Here is a 20,235-nt window from a genome sequence, read left to right as displayed (position 1 = left end):
CTGCCAGTTGCCGATAACTGTGTTACAAAACATGATCATCTCATACAATAAAATTTAGCATCATGTCTTCACCATATCACATCACAACATGCCCTGCAAAAACAAGTTAGACGTCCTCTACTTTGTTGTTGCAAGTTTTGCGTGGCTGCTACGGGCTGAGCAAGAACCGTTCTTACCTACGCATCAAAAACCACAATGCGGTATAGTGATTGCTTTTTGATCTTCAGAAAGAACCCTATTCATTGAATCCGATTCAACTAAAGTTGGAGAAACTGACACCCACCAGCCACCTATGTGCGAAGCACGTCGGTAGAACCAGTCTCGCGTAAGCGTAAACGTAATGTCGGTCTGGGCCGCTTCATCCAACAATACCGCTGAACCAAGAATCAACTAATGACGGCAAGCAATATGTATATACCCACGCCCAAAACTCCTTTGTGTTCTACTCATGCATATAACATCTACACATAGACCTGGCTCGGATGCCACTGTTGGGGAATGCAGTAATTTCAAAAACATTCCTACGCACACGCAAGATCATGGTGATGCAAAGCAACGAGAGGGGAGAGTATTGTCTATGTACCCTCGTAGACCGTAAGAGGAAGCGTTATGACAACACGGTTGATGTAGTCGTACATCTTCACGATCGGTCGATCCTAGTACCGAAAGTATGACACCTCCGCGATCTGCACACGTTCGGCTCGGTGATGTCCCACGAACTCACGATCCAGCAGAGTGTTGAGGGAGAGCTTCGTCAGCATGACGGTGTGATGATGTTAATGATGATGCTACCGGAATAGGGCTTCACCTAAGCACCGCTACGATATGACCGAGGTGGATTATGGTGGAGGGGGGCACCACACACGGCTAAGAGATCAATGATCAACTTGCGTGTCTATGGGGTGCTCCCCCTCCCCCATATATAAAGGAGTGGAGGAGGGGGAGGGCCGGCCCTCTATGGCGCGCCTTGGAGGAGTCCTACTCCCTCTGGGAGTAGGATTCCCCCCTTTCCCTAGTTGGACTAGGAGAGAAGAAAGGGGGAGAGGGAGGAAGGAAAGGGGGGCGCTGTCGGTGTCAAAACCGGCGGATCTCGGGTAGGGGGTCCCGAACTGTGCGTCTAGGATCGATGGTAACAGGAGGCAGGGGATACGATGTTTACCCAGGTTCGGGCCCTCTCTATGGAGGTAATACCCTACTTCCTTCTTGATTGATCTTGATGAATACGAGTATTACAAGAGTTGATCTACCACGAGATCGTAATGGCTAAACCCTAGCAGTCTATCCTATGAATATGGTAATGAGTATATGTGGTGTCCTTTCCGGACTATCCCCTTCGGTTTATATAGACACCGAGGGGATCTAGGGTTTACATGGAGTCGGTTACATAAGAAGGAATCTTCGGTCGCCAAGCTTGCCTTCCACGCCAAGTAGAGTCCAATCTGGACACGGTGCAGTCTTCGGTCTTCATGTCTTCACAGCCCATCAGTTCAGCCCATAGATAACAGGCCGGACGCCCGAGGACCCCTTAGTCCAGGACACCCTCAGTAGCCCCCGAACCAGTCTTCAATTGCGAAGTGCTCGGCACATATGTTGTCTTCGGCATTGCAAGGCGGGTTCCCCCTTCAATGATCTCCAAGTAATGTATTCGGCAATCGACTCTAATGTCGCCTCCTTGGCTTCTGTGCGTTGAATAATCTTCATCCTCCACGTGTCGAGCGAATGTGGAAAGTCAGGCTGTTTTTTGCGAATAACACCCCATCCATGCGCGGAAGAGCGCCTACTTAAAGAGATTGGATCCTAGATCCATTCAGCCCTGCGTAGAAGAAATCCCAAAGACTGCTTAGGAGAAACCATTCCAGCATGGCTAGCATCCCTAGCTCCTACGCTCGTCCCGGCCCAGAGAAAGGCAAGTGGGAGAAGTGTTCCGTGTATCATAGCCGTTTGACGAAGTTGCAAACGCAGGGATACCTTCCCCACGCAGATCTAGTCCCTGTTCAAATGGGGCTAGCTTCCTTCAATGAGTGGACTCAGGCAGATGATTTCCCCAATCCGTCCGGGGGAGAGCGAGTATGTTTTATCCCCTACGTGTTAAGAGGCGTTGGATTTCCTATCCATCCATTCCTCCGAGGGCTCCTGGAGCACTACGGCCTCCAGCTGCACAACTTCACTCCGGCCTCTATTCTGCACATTGCGTGTTACGTTGCTTTATGCAAACTTTTCCTGGGCGTCGAGGCTCATTTTGAGTTGTGGAGGAAGCTGCTTTGTCTCGTCCCGCGTAATCACGAAGGGTCAATATTTGAAGTGGGCGGTGCCTAAGTATGGCGCGTCGCCGATACCGGATATCCATCCGGTACACCAAGGAAGGCACATGATGACTGGCCTCCGAATGGTTTTATATAGAGGACGTTGCGCTTCCCGACCCAGTTCGAAAGGGTCTTCCCTAATTTGCGCGCGTCCCACTGAAGAAACCCCATAGTTGGCGTCCCCGGAGTCTCAAAGAGGAAGATGGCGCGGAGGTTTGTCAGCTGATGAGGAGGATGAAAGAGCTCACTCAATCCAGACTCACAATAATTAAGGTTATGGTGATTTCCATAACGCGAGGGGTTCAGCCACTCCAATACAGAGGGCTTCCAATGTGGCACTTCAATGGGGAGGACGACGCCTTCTCGCTGCGGCCGGAAAGGTCCGGATACCCCTGCCGCTTTGCCTAAAACATTAGCCGAACTGTTCAAAGGGGAGGAAAAGGAATTTCTCCGCATCAAATTCAGAGATGGGTATTCTATGTATAACCCTCCCAGCTGGGTAAGGCCCGACCCCTCTGTTTTTACTCCTACCCTCTCCGGATTGCCTTTGATAAACTTTTTAACTTTGTCTGCGTATGACAGCACTGGCGAAAAGTCACCGAGGGATTTTATAGTCCCGCCCCACAACCGGAGGATCACAACCGGGAGCTTGATCCCAGGTTCGAAGAGGATCCAGAGATATTTGTGGTGCTTGTGGAGGGGGTGTTTTACCAGACGAGCTACGATGGCACAGAAGTGGCCATCATCGCCAACTACCCCGGTCTTCTTCTAGCTTCACACGTAAGTGATCCGAACGCACCTTATTCAAAAAGAGATTTATCCTTCCTTCTTACCCACCGCACCGTCTTGTGCTCCAAAGGGGAAGGGTTCGGCGCGCCGTACTACTCCTAGGGTACCTCAAAAGAGTGCGTCCCCCATGCCTGGCGAGCCTTCCAATAGGAAGGCAAACGAGGATACAACCGTGCCTTCATCGAAGAGGTATGAATCCGCCCACCCACACCTAAGCAGTCACGCCTAACCATGACCCTCCTGCAATCCATGTGTCAGGAGAAAGATGCGCCGGACCGTATCTGGAGGTTCGAGCAGCCGTACTTCCCGCAGCCAGGATTCAAATCCTACCATGAAGACGGGGGCTGATACGGAGGCGAAGCCGGACTGTCCTCCAGCCAAGGACTCGGATGATGTATCCGTTACCAACTCGGAAGTGGAAAGTGCGATGAATCATCGGTGCCGCTGGGCCATTTTACAGGACCCTGGCTTTTTAGAAGAGTCGTTTAACGCCTTCAACTCGGCTGATGCATACATCCGAGCTGCTCGAGATGGGATTAACAGGGCCACAAAGCAACATTTGAAAGATGTGCAGGTAAATTTATTTTGTCTGGCTATGATAACCATATGCTAGTAGCCCCCGAGACTTAAAGGAGTTGAAACAACTGATTTAAGGATCAATGTATTACTAGGTGCTTACAGAGAAGAACACCCAGCTAGCTCAAGAGCTGGAAAAGTGTCAGCGCCGGCTGCTTGCTGCCAATGCCGAACTGGAGAAATACAAGGCATCTCCCAGTAATGTTTCCTTCTGTCGAAGATTCAGAATGATACGCTGACAGTGCAGATCTGGGTGTTAATCTTTGTGTTCAGCTGTTAGACCAAGTACGAGAGCAGCTGGACGCCACTCGAAGCGAAAAACGTGGAGCCAAAAAGCTACAAGCAGCGGGCGAGCGTGTATTGACAAAAGTCGTTCAGGAGAAAAAGAAACTCCAGGATTCAAACTCCAAACTGGGCGAAGAACTGAAAGATGTGCAGGCTCGGCTAGCTGACTCTGTGAAGGAGAATAAGAAGCTGCGAGGCGGCATATTCAGTATGTAGCCACTTTTGTTTTATAACAGTTTTGGAGGTAGCGGTAGCTAATATAGCTGTAATTGCAGGTGTTTTCACGAACCACCCCGAAGAGGAGGTGTCTGGATCATTGAGTGATCTTCTGCAAGGGTTGTCGCAGTTGCACGAGCAAGCTCGGCAGGCGATGCGGAGTGTAGCCAAGGCTTTACGGCCATCTGACTCCCCTCCAGGAAGCATGGAGCAGCTGGTAGAGCTATTCAAGGGAGCGTGGTGGCGTATCCGGCTGTGGAAGATATCGGCATGCTTCGAGGGTGCGCGAGAGGCCTAGGCCATGGTGAAGACGCGATATACCAAGCTGGATCCTAATCACCAGGCTAGGGTCGGACCAGTAGGGTTGAATGGGGAAGAAATTCCTGTTAGTTTAGTATATGACCAGGTAGAGGTGGCCGCCAAATATTCCCAACAGGATTGTAAGTTAGATTGCCTATTGGAAGGTATAGAATAGGAGGTGTTCGAGTCCAAGTGACTATGTACTTTCCTCATCTAGCCGAATTATATATCATTTCTCATGACAGACCTTTTCGCTTCAACCTCAGGTCCCGAAGGTGCGGAGTGTTTCCGAATACCGTCGCAGCCGAATAGGCCGAGGTATGCCTGGAAAACTAGGCGTAGGGGTCATAGTTGCTTGAACAGACAAGTTGTATCCGGCTAGCTATGTTATATTACATTGATATCGTAAGAAACATCTTCCAGAGAGCATAGTTCCGTTAAGGGTTCCTTTCCCTGGGTGTGTATGCGTTTAATGTGCATGTACGAATTGTGGTGTGAGCACCACGGTTTGTATAACTTCTGGGGGTGCACAATGGAGTGATTGTAAAAAACATCTTTAATTTACCGACCGAATATTCCCTTAAGAACGCTAGCTTTCGGCTTCACCCAGTCTGAGGTACATGTCCGGATGACCCGGCGGTAACAATCACAGAGGTGCTCCCTTTATGCCCTTGCTGAACTAACGGGAACGTAGGGCATAAGCACAGGAGCCAGGTAACCTAGCTTGGCCAAAATTTAAGTCATATCGATGCATGTAATGGTAAAGAAAAGGTACATATGGAAAAAAACTCATGTGAGGAGCTTGATGACAAGAACTTCTGCCTGAGAAGCCCCCAGGTACAAGTGGCATACATGTTGAAAGATGTATGTGCCAACGGTGTGCAGTCTAGCCGCATCAAAGCTTTAAAGCAAAAAAGAAGAAAGTAATCGGAAAAGAGAGGAAAAATAATGGGAACTACAGGGGAGGAGGAGACGAACAAGGGGTGTAGCGCTTGGCGTAGAATCTCCGGAGTCTGGCCGCGTTCCAGGGGTTCGGCTCGAGGCGATTGTCTGATGCATTGCAAAGACAGTACGCTCCTCCGGTGAGAACTTCGTCAATTATGATGGGACCCTCCCATTTGGGCTTGAGTTTGTCCTTTTTCTTCTCCGAGAGCCATAGAATGAGTTCACCAACATTGTAAGTCTTGGCTCGTACTTCTTTGCTTTGATATCTTCGAGCCTGCTGTTGGTAAACTGCTGAACAGGCTTTTGCGACATCGCGGTCCTCCTCCAGGGCATCTAGGCTGTCCTGCCGATCGAGCTCGTCTTCTCTCTCTTCGTACATACGCACTCTAGGTGAGTCGTGAATAATATCGCAGGGCAATACAGCCTTTGCACCATACACCATGAAGAAGGGTGTGTACCCAGTAGTACGGTTGGGCATGGTCCGCGGCCCCCAGAGTATGGAGTGGAGCTACTCAACCCAGTGCTTGTCTTATTCTTTTAAAGACCACACTAGTCTGGGCTTGATGCCGCTCATAATAAGACCGTTGGCGCATTCGACTTGACCGTTGGTTTGTGGGTGGTAGACAGAGGCGTAATCTAGTTTAATACCCAGATTAGTACACCAGGTTTTTACCTCGTCGGCTGTGAAATTGGAGCCATTGTTAGTGATGATGTTGTGTGGGACACCATAACGGTGCACAACATCGGATATGAAGTCTATCACCAGGCCGGACTCACCCGTTTTGACCGGTTTAGCCTCTATCCACTTAGTGAATTTGTCCACCATAACCAGCAGATATATTTTTCTTATGGATTCCCCCTTTAAGGAGTCCGACCATGTCAAGTCCCCAGACCGTGAAAGGCCAAGTGATGGGGATTGTTTGTAGGGCAGTTGGGGGCATATGGCTTTGATTGGCAAAGAGTTGGCATCCAACGCAATGTTGGACAAGGTCCTGTGCATCCGCTCGGGCCCTCGGCCAATAAAACCCTGTACGGAAAGCCGTGCTAACAAGGGCCCGAGCTGCGGCATGGTGCCCGCCGAGTCCAGCGTGAATTTCAGCCAAGAGCTGCCGCCCCTCTTCCTCGGATATACATCGTTGAAGGACTCCGGTGGCGCTTTTCTTGTAGAGCTCTCCATCGTGAACCTTGTAGGCCTTCGAGCGCCAGACAATGCAGTGGGCCTCATTCTGGTCCTCAGGAAGCTCCTTCCTATTAAGGTAGGCCAGGAAGGGTTCGGCCCATGGGGCAATAACCGCCAAGATGAGATGCGCCGATGGTGTTATGTCGATGTTTCCGGGATCTGTGGTTATGTTTGGGTCCAGACTAGCATTGTCATTTTCCCCCTGCCACACCACGGATGGCTTAAAGAGCCTTTCCAGGAAGATATTTGGTGGGATGGGGTTGCGCTTAGCGCCAATACGAGCAAGAACATCCGCCGCTTGATTACTTTCTCGAGCCACATGATGGAACTCGAGCCCCTCAAACCGGGCCGACATTTTTATGACTGCGTTACGATACGCTGCCATCTTCAGATCTTTGGCGTCGGAATCTCCTTTTATTTGAGATATTGTGAGGTTCGAGTCCCCACGCACTTCTAGGCGTTGTATGCCCATGGAGACAGCCATCCGGAGACCATGCAATAAGGCCTCAAATTTGGCCGCATTATTGGAGTCTGTGTATAGTATTTGGAGAATGTACTGGACGATGTCTTCGGTAGGGGACATTAAGACGACACCCGCTCCTAACCCTCCAGCATTTTGGAGCCGTCGAAGTGCATGACCCAATTGGAGTATGTGCCGTACTCTTTAGGGAGTTCGGCCTCTGTCCATTCGGTGATGAAGTCGGCCAGTACTTGGGATTTGATAGCTTGGCGTGGTTTGTATGTAATGTCAAATGGCAGGTGCTCAATGGCCCATTTGGCAATCCGGCCCGTAGCATCGCGGTTATTTATGATGTCGTTGAGTGGCACTTCGGAGGCCTCCATGATCGAACACTCCTGGAAGTAGTGACGGAGCTTTCGGGAAGCCATGAAGACCGCACATGCTATTTTTTGATAATGAGGGTACCGGGATTTGCATGGTGTAAGGACCGTAGAGACGTAGTATACTGGCTTCTAAAGCATGAATTTATGTCCGTCCTGCTCTCGTTCAACGACGAGTACGGCGCTCACCACCTGATGTGTTGCCGATATGTATAGTAACATCAGTTTGCCGGCGTTTGGTGTGGCCAGGATTGGGTTACCCGCAAGAAGGGTTTTTATTTCTTCTAGTCCGGTTGTTGCCGCGTCCGTCCACTCGAAGTGGTCGGTTCGCCGTAGAAGGCGATAGAGTGGCAGTGCCTTTTCTCCTAATCTGGAGATAAAGCGGCTTAGATTTGCCATGCAACCTGCAAGTTTTTGGACTTGTTTATGGTCTATTGGCTTACCCAGTTGTGACAAAGCTCGGATTTTGGCTGGGTTTGCTTTGATTCCTCTATTGGAAACGATGAAGCCCAGCAGTTTTCCAGCGGGGATGCCGAAGACACACTTTTCCGGGTTGAGCTTGATGTCATATGCCCTGTGGTTGTCGAATGTAAGACGTAAGTCGTCTATTAGTGCTTCCACGTGCCTGGTTTTGATGACGATGTCATCAACGTAAGCTTCTACTGTTTTGCCGATCTGTTTCTCTAGGCGTGTTTGAATCATGCGTTGATATGTGCCGCCGGCGTTCTTCAGCCCGCAGGGCATGGTATTGAAGCAGAATGGCCCATATGGGGTGATAAATGCTGTTGCAGCTTGATCGGATTCCTTCATTTTGATTTGATGGTATCCCGAGTATGCATCGAGGGAACATAGTGAGTCGTGTCCTGTGGTGGCGTCAATGATTTGATCAATGCGGGGGAGGGGGAAGGGATCCTTAGGGTAGGCTTTGTTGAGTTCTTTGAAATCGACGCACAGACGCCATGATTTGTCCTTCTTTGGTACCATCACCAGGTTTGCCAGCTAGTCCGGATGTTTAATTTCTCTAATGAATCCGGCCTCGATGAGTTTGGCCAGCTCCTCTCCCATGGCTTGTCGCTTGGGTTCAGAAAAGCACCGTAGTGCTTGCTTAACTGGTTTAAACCCCTTTAATATATTGAGGCTATGTTCGACCAGCTTGCGTGGGATCCCTGGCATATCCAAAAGGTGCCAGGCAAATGTGTCCCAGTTTTCGCGCTGGAATTCTCGTAGTGCGGTGTCAGCTGTTGGGTTTAGTTGAGCTCCGATGGATGTCGTCTTCTTGGGGTCCGTTGGGTAGACCTGGAATTTGATTATTTCCTCTGCCAGTTTAAACGAGGTGGATTTGGAGCGTTTGTCGAGGATCACGTTGTCCCTGTCCACTGTGGAGCGTAGCGTGGTTAATTTTTCGGCCGCCAGGGCTTCGGATAGCACCTCCAGGGCCAGGGATGCGGTTTTGTTTTCAGCGCGGAGTGCTATGTCCGGATCACTGACGAGAGTGATTATACCGTTTGGTCCGGGCATTTTAAGCTTCATATATCTGTAGTGAGGTATAGCTTGGAAGCGTGTAAAAGCATCCCGCCCCAACAGGGCGTGATATCCGCTGCTGAAAGGGGCCACTTTGAAGGTTATTTCTTCGGACCGATAGTTCTCCAGCGATCCGAATACCACGTCAAGTGTGATTTTTCCCGCGCACCACGCCTCCCGACTAGGAATAATTCCTCGGAAGGTTGTGTTACTTTGTTTGATGCGGCTCCTGTCTACTCCCATTTTATGGAGTGTGTCCTCATAAATGAGGTTTTGTCCGCTGCCGCCATCCATGAGGACCTTGGTAAGTCGAAACCCGTCCACGATGGGACTGAGTACTAACGCGGCATACGCTCATACTGTTCTGTACTTTGGTTTGTCACCGGTGTTGAATGTTATAGCCGTGTCGTTCCATGGGTTTATTACAGCGATTTGGCAGACTTCGTTGAGCTCACGAAGTGCCCTTTTGCGCTTGCTGTTTGAAGCGAATGTCTCGAAGACTGTCAATACTCTTGGGTGATCATCTTCCGGGGGCGTTGTTCCGGGGTATCCTTAATAAGGATGTCCTCACCGCTCTTGGCTACCTGTCGTAGTATCCAACATGCTCTAAGGTTGTGGGTTGCCACGGTGTCTGTTGTTGTATGTATTTTGCATGGGCCATCGAGCCACCCCTCCAAAACGGTGATGTGCCGCGTAGTGGTATTGTGTTTCTTGACTGTCGGGCTGGGCGTGCCACGAGGGTGCGCCCTTTTCGCCTGTAGGGGGAGTTGAGCTGGGACCGACGGTTCCCAGTGAGCTGTCTGAGTTTCCCACGCGCTCTCCATCATGCTGTATTTTTGTACAATGGTTGCTAAATCAGCGAATTTTAGTATGCGGCGGCGATTGATGGCGTTGAGGATTCCTTCGTCTGCACAGTTTTCACAGAACGCTGATATTGCATCCTCGTCACGGCAATCTTTTACCTTGTCCTTGACAAGGAGGAATCTGGCCCAAAAGTGGTGGACCTTCTCCTGTGATTGATGTTTTATGCTCATGAGAGCCTCTATATCCGGGTGGGTGGGTGGAATTAGATCCGAACCCCGACCTAACCGGTTGTCCGGAGTCCGACGACCTTCTGAACTAGTCTGTCCGGGTTCCGGAATATCTTCTGATTGTTTGGAACCACCGTTCGATGCTCTGTGCGGAGGGCTGGTTGCGTCCCTTCAGGGGTGAATATCCGGCTCTTTATGAACGGCGATCCGAACATAGTCCGTCTCCGATATAGAAGAAGATTCGCCATCCTGCTCCATGACTACCGCGATCTGGTGGGTGACTGGTGGAGTTTCAGTTTCTCCTTGATCGATTTTCGGCCCGATCTGATCGTAATCTATGACGATTCCCAAAGCGGCGATGCGATCTAGGAGCTCGTTTAAGGACGAAAGCTCGACCGGATCCATCTGCTTGGAGTGCTCGGAGTTTATGCGATGGGAATTTTCGATGGCCCGAGAGGTCATCGTCGGCTCTGCGGCCGAACGGACGATCATAGTAAAGTCGCCTAGCCGGAGGGTTTGGCCTGGGGCCAAAACTACACCTGCGGTGATGTTGTCTCTAACGACAAGGCGAGCCATCGAGCCTTTCATCGACAGCATAGTGGAATTCTCAATGAAAGCACCAATGTCGGTGTCAAAACCGGCGGATCTCGGGTAGGGGGTCCCGAACTGTGCGTCTAGGATCGATGGTAACAGGAGGCAGGGGACATGATGTTTACCCAGGTTCGGGCCCTCTCTATGGAGGTAATACCCTACTTCCTGCTTGATTGATCTTGATGAATATGAGTATTACAAGAGTTGATCTACCACGAGATCGTAATGGCTATACCCTAGCAATCTAGCCTATGAATATGGTAATGAGTATATGTGGTGTCCTTTCCGGGCTATCCCCTTTGGTTTATATAGACACCGAGTGGATCTAGAGTTTACATGGAGTCGGTTACATAACAAGGAATCTTCGGTCGCCAAGCTTGCCTTCCACGCCAAGTAGAGTCCAATCCGGACACGGTGCAGTCTTCGGTCTTCATGTCTTCATAGCCCATCAGTCCGGCCCATAGATAACACGCCGGACGCCCGAGGACCCCTTAGTCCAGGACTCCCTCAGGCGCCGCCCCCCCTTCCTAGTCCAATTCGGACCAGAGGGGGAGGGGGCGCGCGGCCTGCCCTGGCTGCCTCTCTCTCCACTAAATCCCATTAGGCCCATATACTCCCCGGGGGGTTCCGGTAAGCCCCCGGTACTCTGGTATATGCCCGAACTCACTCGGAACCTTTCTGATGTCCAAACATAGGCTTACAATATATCGATCTTTATGTCTCGACCATTTCGAGACTCCTCTTCATGCCCATGATCGCATCCGGGACTCCGAACAACCTTCGGTTCATCAAAACACATAAACTCATAATACCGATCTTCACCGAACGTTAAGCGTGCGGACCCTACGGGTTCGAGAACAATGTAGACATGACCAAGACACGTCTCCGGTCAATAACCAATAGCGGAACCTGGATGTTCATATTGGCTCTCACATATTCTACAAAGATCTTTATCGGTCAAACTGCATAACGATATACATTGTTTCCTTTGTCATCGGTATGTTACTTGCCTGAGATTCGCGGTATCTCAATACCTAGTTCAATCTCGTTACCGGCAAGTCTCTTTACTCGTTCCGTAATGCATCATCCCGCAGCTACCTCATTAGTGACATTGCTTGCAAGGCTTATATTGATGTGCATTACCGAGAGGGCCCAGAGATACCTCGCCGACAATCAGAGTGACAAATCCTATTCTCTATCTATGCCAACTCAATAAACACCATTGGATACACCTGTAGAGCACCTTTATAATCACCTAGTTACGTTGTGACGTTTGGTAGAACACAAAGTGTTCCTCCGATATTCGGGAGTTGCATGATCTCATAGTCATAGGAACATGTATAAGTTATGGAGAAAGCAATAGCAACAAACTAAACGGTCATCGTGCTAAGCTAACGGAATGGGTCAAGTCAATCACATTATTCTCTAATGATGTGATCCCGTTAATCAAATGACAACTTATGTCTATGGCTAGGAAACTTAACCATCTTTGATTCAACGAGCTAGTCAAGTAGAGGCATACTAGTGACACTCTGTTTGTCTATGTATTCACACATGTACTAAGTTTCCGGTTAATACAATTCTAGCATGAATAATAAACATTTATCATGATATAAGGAAATATAAATAACAACTTTATTATTGCCTCTAGGGCATATTTCCTTCAAAGACCCGCTCGGATGGCACTCTTGAGAGCTATAAGGATCGCTGGGTGGTCTGGGTTTCCGGCAGCCTGCTGGCATTGACTTCACTGAGACGTTTGCACCGGTTGTCAAACCGGGCACGATCTGCACCGTTCTCCAGCTGGCGGGCTCTCGTGGATGGCCGGTCCATCCGATGGATGTCTCCAACGCTTTTCTTCATGGTCACCTTGCGGAGCAGGTTTACTGTGGGCAACCCACTGGTTTCGTCGACGCCACTCATCCTGGCCATGTGTGCTTGCTGTCTCGGTCTCTCTACGGCCTCAAGCAAGCCCCTCGCGCCTGGTACCAGCATATCGCCGGTTTTCTTGAGACACTGGGCTTCCATGTGACTCGCTCGGATGCCTCACTGTTCGTATACCACCATGGCGACACGACTGCTTACTTACTGCTCTATGTCGACGACATCATCCCGACGGCCTCCTCAACAGCCCTTCTTCAGCAGATTACTCTTCGGCTGCGTGATGAGTTTGATATCAAGGATTTGGGTGCTCTCCTCTACTTCCTTGGCATTGAGGTCGCTCAGCGACCCGACGGCTTCTTTCTCCATCAGCAGAAGTATGCGCATGAGCTTCTTGAGCGTGCCGTCATGTTCAACTGTCATCCTGTCGCTACTCCTGTTGATACGAAGGCCAAGGTTTCTGCTCTCGAGGGTTCGCCAGCGTCGGACGGTCCATTCTACCGGTCCATTGTTGGTGCTCTCCAGTATCTGACCTCACCCGACCAGACTTGCAGTATGTTATCCAGCAGGTGTGTCTTCATATGCACGCCCCTCGTGACTCATTGGACGCTCATGAAACGGATTCTCCGCTATATCCGCGGCACGATGTCCCTTGGAATCACCCTCACGATGTCTTCCTCTATGGATATGGTGGTCTATTCTGATGCTGATTGGGCTGGCTGCCCCGACACACGTCGCTCCACTTCTGGCTACAACGTTTACATCGGTCCCTCACTTGCCTCATGGTCGTCCAAGCGACAACTGACAGTGTCGCGCTCTAGCACGGAGCCCGAGTACCGCGCAGTGGCCAACGCCGTCGCCGAGTGCACCTGGCTTCGACAGCTACTTCAGGAGTTGCATCACGACGTCTCACATCCCACTGTTGTCTACTGTGACAATGTTTTCGCGGTGTATCTTTCTGCCAACCCTGTTCGTCATCGCCGGACAAAGCACAGCGAGCTGGACATTCACTTTATGCACGAACAGATAGCCCTTGGACGCATTCGGGTTCTTCATGTTCCGACCGCACAACAGTTTGCTGATGTGATGACTAAGGGCCTACTTCCACCTTTTAGGAGTTTCGTTCCAGTCTGCTCTGGCGACGCTTCGACTGCGGGGGTGCATGGCCCAAACCTCTTCTACATTGACGCCTCAACACTTATTGCTATACATTTTTACTGCACTGGTGCAGTAGGGCTGCGAGCTATACATCTCCAGGGATGAGCTCTAGCAGCTATGGACTTTGCAGTGCTAGTGTACATGGTGCACCTGAACTGCTCTTGTGGGTGGGCGTACGCCTGTCACTCTATCAGCCTATGCTAAACCGCGTGCACCACGAAGTTGCCGCTGTCCTCCTCGTCGTCGTCCCACCTGCCGGAGTCCGACACGTCCCTCCTCCGGCTGCCTTTCTTCGCGTCGAGCAGCGGCGCGCCGCCGTCGCCGCCATAGTCCAGCTGGCACGCCTCTGCCTGAGCGGACATCCTGTCGCACCGGATGAGGTGCTGCAGGACCTCCTTCATGGACGGCCGCGCCGGAGGGTTCTCCCCCGTGCAGATCACGCCGAGGGTGAACACGGCCAGGATGTCCGCCATGTTAGCCGGGTCTCGGATGTGCTCGTCGACCACGTCGTTGAACGGAGAGCCCTTTTGGTACCGCCGCCACGCCCACTCCGCCAGGCAGACGTCGGCGCCGCCGTCGTTCGCGACCTTGCCGGTGATCAGCTCCAGCAGAACCACGCCAAAGCTGTAGACGTCGACCTTCTCGTTCACCCTCAGCCTTGACGCATACTCTGCACAAGCTCACCCCAGTTAGCGCTACAATCACCAATGAATTTTCACAAGTTGAAATGGCAACTTAATGAATGAATTTGAGCTCCTCACCTGGGGCCATGTACCCGAACGTGCCGCCGATGGCTGACACGGACTCCAGCTCGCCGGACTTGACAAGCATCCGGGCGAGCCCGAAGTCGGCGATCTTGGCGTGGAACTCCGGGTCGAGCAAGATGTTGCTGGACTTGACATCCCGGTGCACGATCGACTGCGCGGAGTCGTGGTGCATGTAGCAGAGCCCCTTGGCCGAGTCGATGGCGATGGCCAGCCTCGTCGGCCAGTCCAGCGGCGCCGGCGCGCCCTGGCGGTCAAGGTGGTGCAGCCACCGGTCGAGGCTGCCGTTCTCCATGTACTCGTACACCAGCAGCTTCACGTCCTGGCTGGAGATGCAGCAGAGCAGCCTCACGATGTTGTTGTGCCGGATGTTGCCCAGCACCTTCACCTCCGCCTCGAACTCCTTGTCGAACTTCGCTTCCAGCTTCCTCGCGTTCCATATCCTCTTCACGGCCACCATCCTGCCGCCACCGCTGCCGCCGTGCTCCTCGTCGCCGCCGGCACGGGCAGGCAGGTGGATGCGGTACACCTTCCCGGACCCGCCGCTGCCGATCACGTTCTCCTCACGGATGTTGTTGAGCACATCCGACTCGGTGAAGCCCAGATGGGTGAACTGCGTCATCTTCCAGTCGGTCACCTCCTGCTGCTCCTTCCGCCGCCGGAAGAGCAGGCATGCGATGCCCACGCTACCGACGAGAACAATGCCGGCGAGCATGGAGAAGAGGACGATCAAGCCCCTCGAGAGCTCGTCGCGGGCACTGCCGCATTTCGGGAGGTCTACCCCCGAGCCTTTCCTAGCACAGAGCCCGTGGTTGCCGACGAAGCTGCTCTCGTATGCCGCGCTCTGCAACGAGGGCAGCACCTCGCCGGTGAGCTGGTTTGACGACATGTCGAGCTTGTTGAGTTTCAGGTTGTTGAAGTCCGGCGGTATGGCACCGGTGATTTCATTGCCGGATAAATCAAGGATATTCAGCGATGGAAGCAATCCGATGCTGGAAGGTGGAATGGTGCCGGACAGTCGGTTGCCGCTCAAGTTGAGAGAATTGAGCTTCTGCAACAAGTTGACTGATGCTGGTATGGAACCAGTTAGCTGGTTGCCGGACACTGACAGATCAGTCAGGTTGGCAAACTTGCTCATGTTGACCGGCAGATCGCCGGAGAGCTGATTGTTCTCCGCCTGGAACACGCTCAGCCCGGTTGCCGACGTTGGGAAGGAGCCAGAGAATTTGTTATTCCCCATCTCAATCCGCGTGATGTTCTCAGATAGCACGGCCGGCAGAGCCCCGGTGAAACCGTTGTTATGTATCATCAGAGTGGTCAACTTCGGAAATGACCATATCTTCGCTGGGAACTCGCCGGAGAAGCGGTTGTTGTAGAGCATGATGTTGTTCAGCAGGACGCAGTCGCCCAGGTTCTTCGGGAACTCGCCGGAGAAGTTGTTATTGAAGACGACGATGTCGTCGAGCTTCCCGTTGGCGCAGAGTGATTCCGGGAGCGAGCCGGAAAGGTTGTTGTTGCAGACCTCGAGGTTGACGAGCGGCGAGTGCTTCCCGAGCTCCGCCGGGAGCTCGCCGGAGAGCTTGTTCTCAAATAGCCGGATGTCACTGAGTTTGGGGAGCGTCGCCATGCTTGCGGGAATGGTGCCGGTGAGCTGGTTGGTGTACATGAACAATATGCTCAGGTTCTTGAGGTTACCGATGTCTTCCGGTATTTCTCCGGTGAGGTTGTTCGACGACACATCAAGCTCCATCAAATTCACCGCCGTGATATTGCGCGGGAGCTCGCCGGTGAGTCCGTTGTTGAACAGGTACACGTACTTGAGCTTTGGGAGCTGCAAGACCCACGCCGGGATCCCGCCGGTGAGATTGTTCCCCGTCACAGAGAGCATCTCGAGTTTCACTAGACTCGAGTAGGCCTTCGGGATCTCGCCGGTCATGTTCATGTCGGCCATCCAGAGGTAGCTCAGGTTGGTCAGCTTGGCGAACTCGGACGGCGCCGGCGCCGGCGCGAAAGGGTTCACGGCAAGCGTGAGCTTCTCAAGCCCGGTGAGCTTGCTTATCTCGGCCGCCGGGTACGCGCCGGTGAACTGGTTCGTGTCAAGAATCAGCGACTTCAGCAGCGGAAGCCCCGCGACCGCCGCTGGCACGGCGCCGGAGAAGTGGTTAGCCGAGAGGTTGAGGTGCTCCATCGCGGACGACAGCAGGCCGATGTCATCCGGGAGGGCCCCATCGAACCCGTTGTAGGAGAGGTCGAGGGACCGGAGCCGGGCGCAGCGGTAGAGCGCGGCGCCGGGGAAGGCGCCGGTGAGGTTGTTGTAGGAGAGGTCGAGGCGGGCCAGGTTCGCCAGGTCGCACACAGACCCCGGCACCTCGCCGCTAATGTTCAGCTTCTGCAAGGATAGCCCCGTGACGACTCGCCCGGCGCCGGCGCCCTCGCAGGCGACGCCGGTCCAGCTGCAGTGGTCGGCGTGGGCGGCGGGGTCCCACGACGCGAGCTGCGCGGGGTCACCCCAGCCCTTCTTGATGGCCAGGAGGGTGGCCTGGTCGCCGGAGGCGGGCTGCGAGCTCGACTCGCCGGCCAGCAGGAGGACGGCGAGGAGCAGGAAGGGGAGGGGATAGATGCTCGGCATTATTTTAGTCGGTGGAAGTTGCTTGGACGGCCGGTGAGGTAGTGAGGCTGACGGACGGAGCGGTGAGCTGAGGAGTGACGAGTGGCGATGCGCTCATATACGTCTGAAAAGGCTAGTGAGTCAACGAGTCGTCGGTCGCCGGCGTGGGGGCGTGCGCGGCCCTCGGTGATGGTGGTGGTGGTGGGGGAGGGGATCATGGAATCGAATGGTTGATTAGTGGCCGCTTACTGAACGCTCATCCGGCTTGGTTCTGTCTGTGGATCTGCTAGTGATGAACGAGATGCTGGATGTTGCCATTGCATTATTGTTATTATTATCTGGTTATTGGAGTACGTTTCTCTTTTTGTTTGTATCTGAGACCATAGGGTGTGGCACCGTTAGGAGGGGAGCACTAAACTAGTCACGTGATGTCAGTCCACAAGAGTTCGGTAAGTCATGGGTGTATCCACCGGGTTTGGTTCATTTTTGGTGTGGCTATGCTGACACAAGATAGTCTACATAGCTTACCAAAATATATCTTCTATTGGCAAGTTAATAACATAAATAAACTACTCCCTCCGTCCCATAATATAAAAGCGTTTTTTACACTAGACTAGTGTCAAAAGCGCTCTTATATTATGAGACAGAGGGAGTAGAACCAAATAAGTTTAAAACAACGCAACAACAAACATAATTTTTACCTTTCCACCCGACGACAAGGGCAAACTCTCCCTTGAAACTTCATCAACGAGTCTGTGGATTTGCATCCCCTCTGCCTGCTAGTCCAGTGGTCAGCCATGGGGAAGAAAGAATTGGTGCCTCTGCTCTGGCTAGTAGTTCAGTTTGTTTTAGTCCTCGTGGGTGCGATGCTCAGGTGGATGGCGGGGCTTCTTCTTTGAGTTTGTCTTTCATGCTTCGATCCTCATGGAGTTCATCCGTCTAGACGTAGTCGATGGAGCTCTGGAGTAGAATCCTACTGTCTCCTTGGAGCAGCGATGTTAGAGTTACTTGTCGTCCGTGCACGATGGCAAGATTTGGCGTCAAGTACTTCAAATCTATTAAAGGGTTAACTGTGACGACTGCGCCTCCAGGGCGATGCTCCTTAAGGGCACGCGCACAAATACTTTCCCATTGTCATCAACAAGGTCAAATCGGCTCTGGTAAGGGAGCGGCAACAACGACTCATTCCGGGACAATAGTGATCCTTCCGTGGTATGGGGCCTCGATGTAATTTTTATTATGTTTGAGTTGTTTTGTGTAGCAATATATTGTGCGGCTCTCTCCATCAGTTTGGATTACTGGAATAACTGGTTGGAATATGAATTCAATATGGCATTCGAGAAAAAACGTCTCAAGTTCAAGATCCTATCAACATAGTATTAAAAAAAGATTCACCTACCTCGGGATTTAACCTCCCATTTAATTTCTTCTTTCTCCATTTTGCTTCTTTCCTTGTAAATGATTGTTCTTGTCCATGTATGGCTTCTTTTCTTGCAGAAACAAAATAAAGATAGGATACTGTAATCTCTTGCATTCATCAGTCGTTAGTGGCAATATCAAAGGGAATATCTTAGATTTTATAAGATTATGTCGGAGTAATGGGCCACGGGTAGGCTAACCCAGGCCCAGAACCTTTCAAGACATCGGGGTAGGCTGCACCCCTCAAGACCGCAGGACGAAGAGCCGCCTTCTGAGAGTCGGCTGCGAGGCAGCCGATTGCCCGCTCGCGGCCGAGTCCCGAGGACGACTTCAGGATGAGCCGACTCCTGACTGGCGACTTCCAGAGAAGCCGGCCATGGGGAGTCGGCCCGCGACGCCAACAACCCCCATGCCCTCATAAAGAGGGACGGGACGGGGAGTGGCCACAGTAAGGTCCACTCCCACCCTTTTCCAAGGGCAGGTGAGGGAGTCCTGGATTAGGGGGTGTCCGGATGGCCGGACTATACCTTCAGCCGGACTCCTGGACTATGAAGATACAAGATTGAAGACTTCGTCCCGTATCCGGAAGGGACTTTCCTTGGCATGGAAGGCAAGCTTGGCGATACGGATATGCAGATCTCCTACCATTGTAACCGACTTTGTGTAACCCTAACCCTCTCTGGTGTCTATATAAACCGGAGGGTTTTAGTCCGTAGGACAACATACAGAACAACAATCATACCATAGGCTAGCTTCTAGGGTTTAGCCTCTCCGATCTCGTGGTAGATCTACTCTTGTACTACACATATCATCAATATTAATCAAGCAGGACGTAGGGTTTTACCTCCATCAAGAGGGCCCGAATCTGGGAAAAACTTCGTGTCCCTTGCCTCCTGTTACCATCCGGCCTAGACGCACAGTTCGGGACCCCCTACCCTAGATCCGCCGGTTTTGACACCGACATTGGTGCTTCCATTGAGAGTTCCTCTGTGTCGTCGCCGTCAGGCTTGATGGCTCCTACGATCATCAATAGCGATGCAGTCCAGGGTGAGACCTTCCTCCCCGGAAAGATCTTCGTCTTCGGCGGCTTCGCACTGCGGGCCAATTCACTTGGCCATCTGGAGCAGATCGAAAGCTATGCCCCTGACCGTCAGGTCAGATTTGGAAGTTTAAACTACACGGCTGACATCCGCGGGGACTTGATCCTCGACGGATTCGAGCCACTGCCGAGCGCGCCGCACTGTCACGACGAGCATGATCTAGCTCTGCCGCCAAACAGTGCCCTGGAGGCCGCACCCGCATCGGCTTCGACCCTTAATTCGGAGCCAACTGCACCGATCGAGGATGGGTAGTTGGACGCCGCCTCGGGGGCTGTGATCCCAACGGCGATCGAGCCGAACACCAGCCCCGCACTCCGTGAGACTCGTGACTCCATGGAGCCGGACTCCTCTCCGGACTCTGAACCCTCCGCGCCCCTGCCGATCGAATCCGATTGGGCGCCGATCATGGAGTTTAATGCCGCGGACATCTTTCAGCACTCGCCTTTTGGCGATATTCTGAAGACACTAAAGTCTCTCTCTTTATCAGGAGAGCCCTGGCCGGACTACGGTCAGCAAGGTTGGGATACAGACGATAAAGAAATTCAAAGCCCACCCACCACCCACTTTGTAGCCACTTTCGATGATTTAACCAACATGCTCAACTTGGACTCTGAAGACATCGACGGTATGGACGCCGATGAAGGAGACGATGAAGAACCAGCGCCTACTGGGCCCTGGAAAGCCACCTCGTCATATGACGTATACATGGTGGACGCACCAAAAGATGA

General features: G+C 52.2%; 1 protein-coding gene across 1 annotated transcript; it reads right to left on the bottom strand.

Moving 5' to 3' along the window:
* Window positions 1-13,609: 13,609 nt before the first annotated feature.
* Window positions 13,610-17,163, bottom strand: LOC119328930 (receptor-like protein kinase 5). The gene is made up of 2 exons (XM_037601921.1): window positions 14,378-17,163; window positions 13,610-14,286 (listed from the first exon to the last, which is right to left on the bottom strand). Exons 1-2 carry the CDS (start codon window positions 17,007-17,009, stop codon window positions 13,817-13,819), a joined length of 3,102 nt encoding a protein of 1,033 aa, XP_037457818.1. The 5' UTR covers window positions 17,010-17,163; the 3' UTR covers window positions 13,610-13,816.
* Window positions 17,164-20,235: the final 3,072 nt, after the last annotated feature.

The sequence above is a fragment of the Triticum dicoccoides genome, chromosome 7A (genome assembly GCF_002162155.2).
Source record: "Triticum dicoccoides isolate Atlit2015 ecotype Zavitan chromosome 7A, WEW_v2.0, whole genome shotgun sequence".
In the NCBI taxonomy this organism is placed as follows: Eukaryota; Viridiplantae; Streptophyta; class Magnoliopsida; order Poales; family Poaceae; genus Triticum; species Triticum dicoccoides.
This window is presented reverse-complemented; position numbering and strand designations above follow the sequence as displayed.

Coding starts and splice junctions, on each gene's coding strand:
- LOC119328930 (XM_037601921.1), bottom strand. CDS start 17,009: ATGCCGAGCATCTATCCCCTCCCCTTCCTGCTCCTCGCCGTCCTCCTG. Junction 14,287..14,377: donor GTTCGGGTACATGGCCCCAG/GTGAGGAGCTCA, acceptor GAGCTTGTGCAG/AGTATGCGTCAAGGCTGAGG.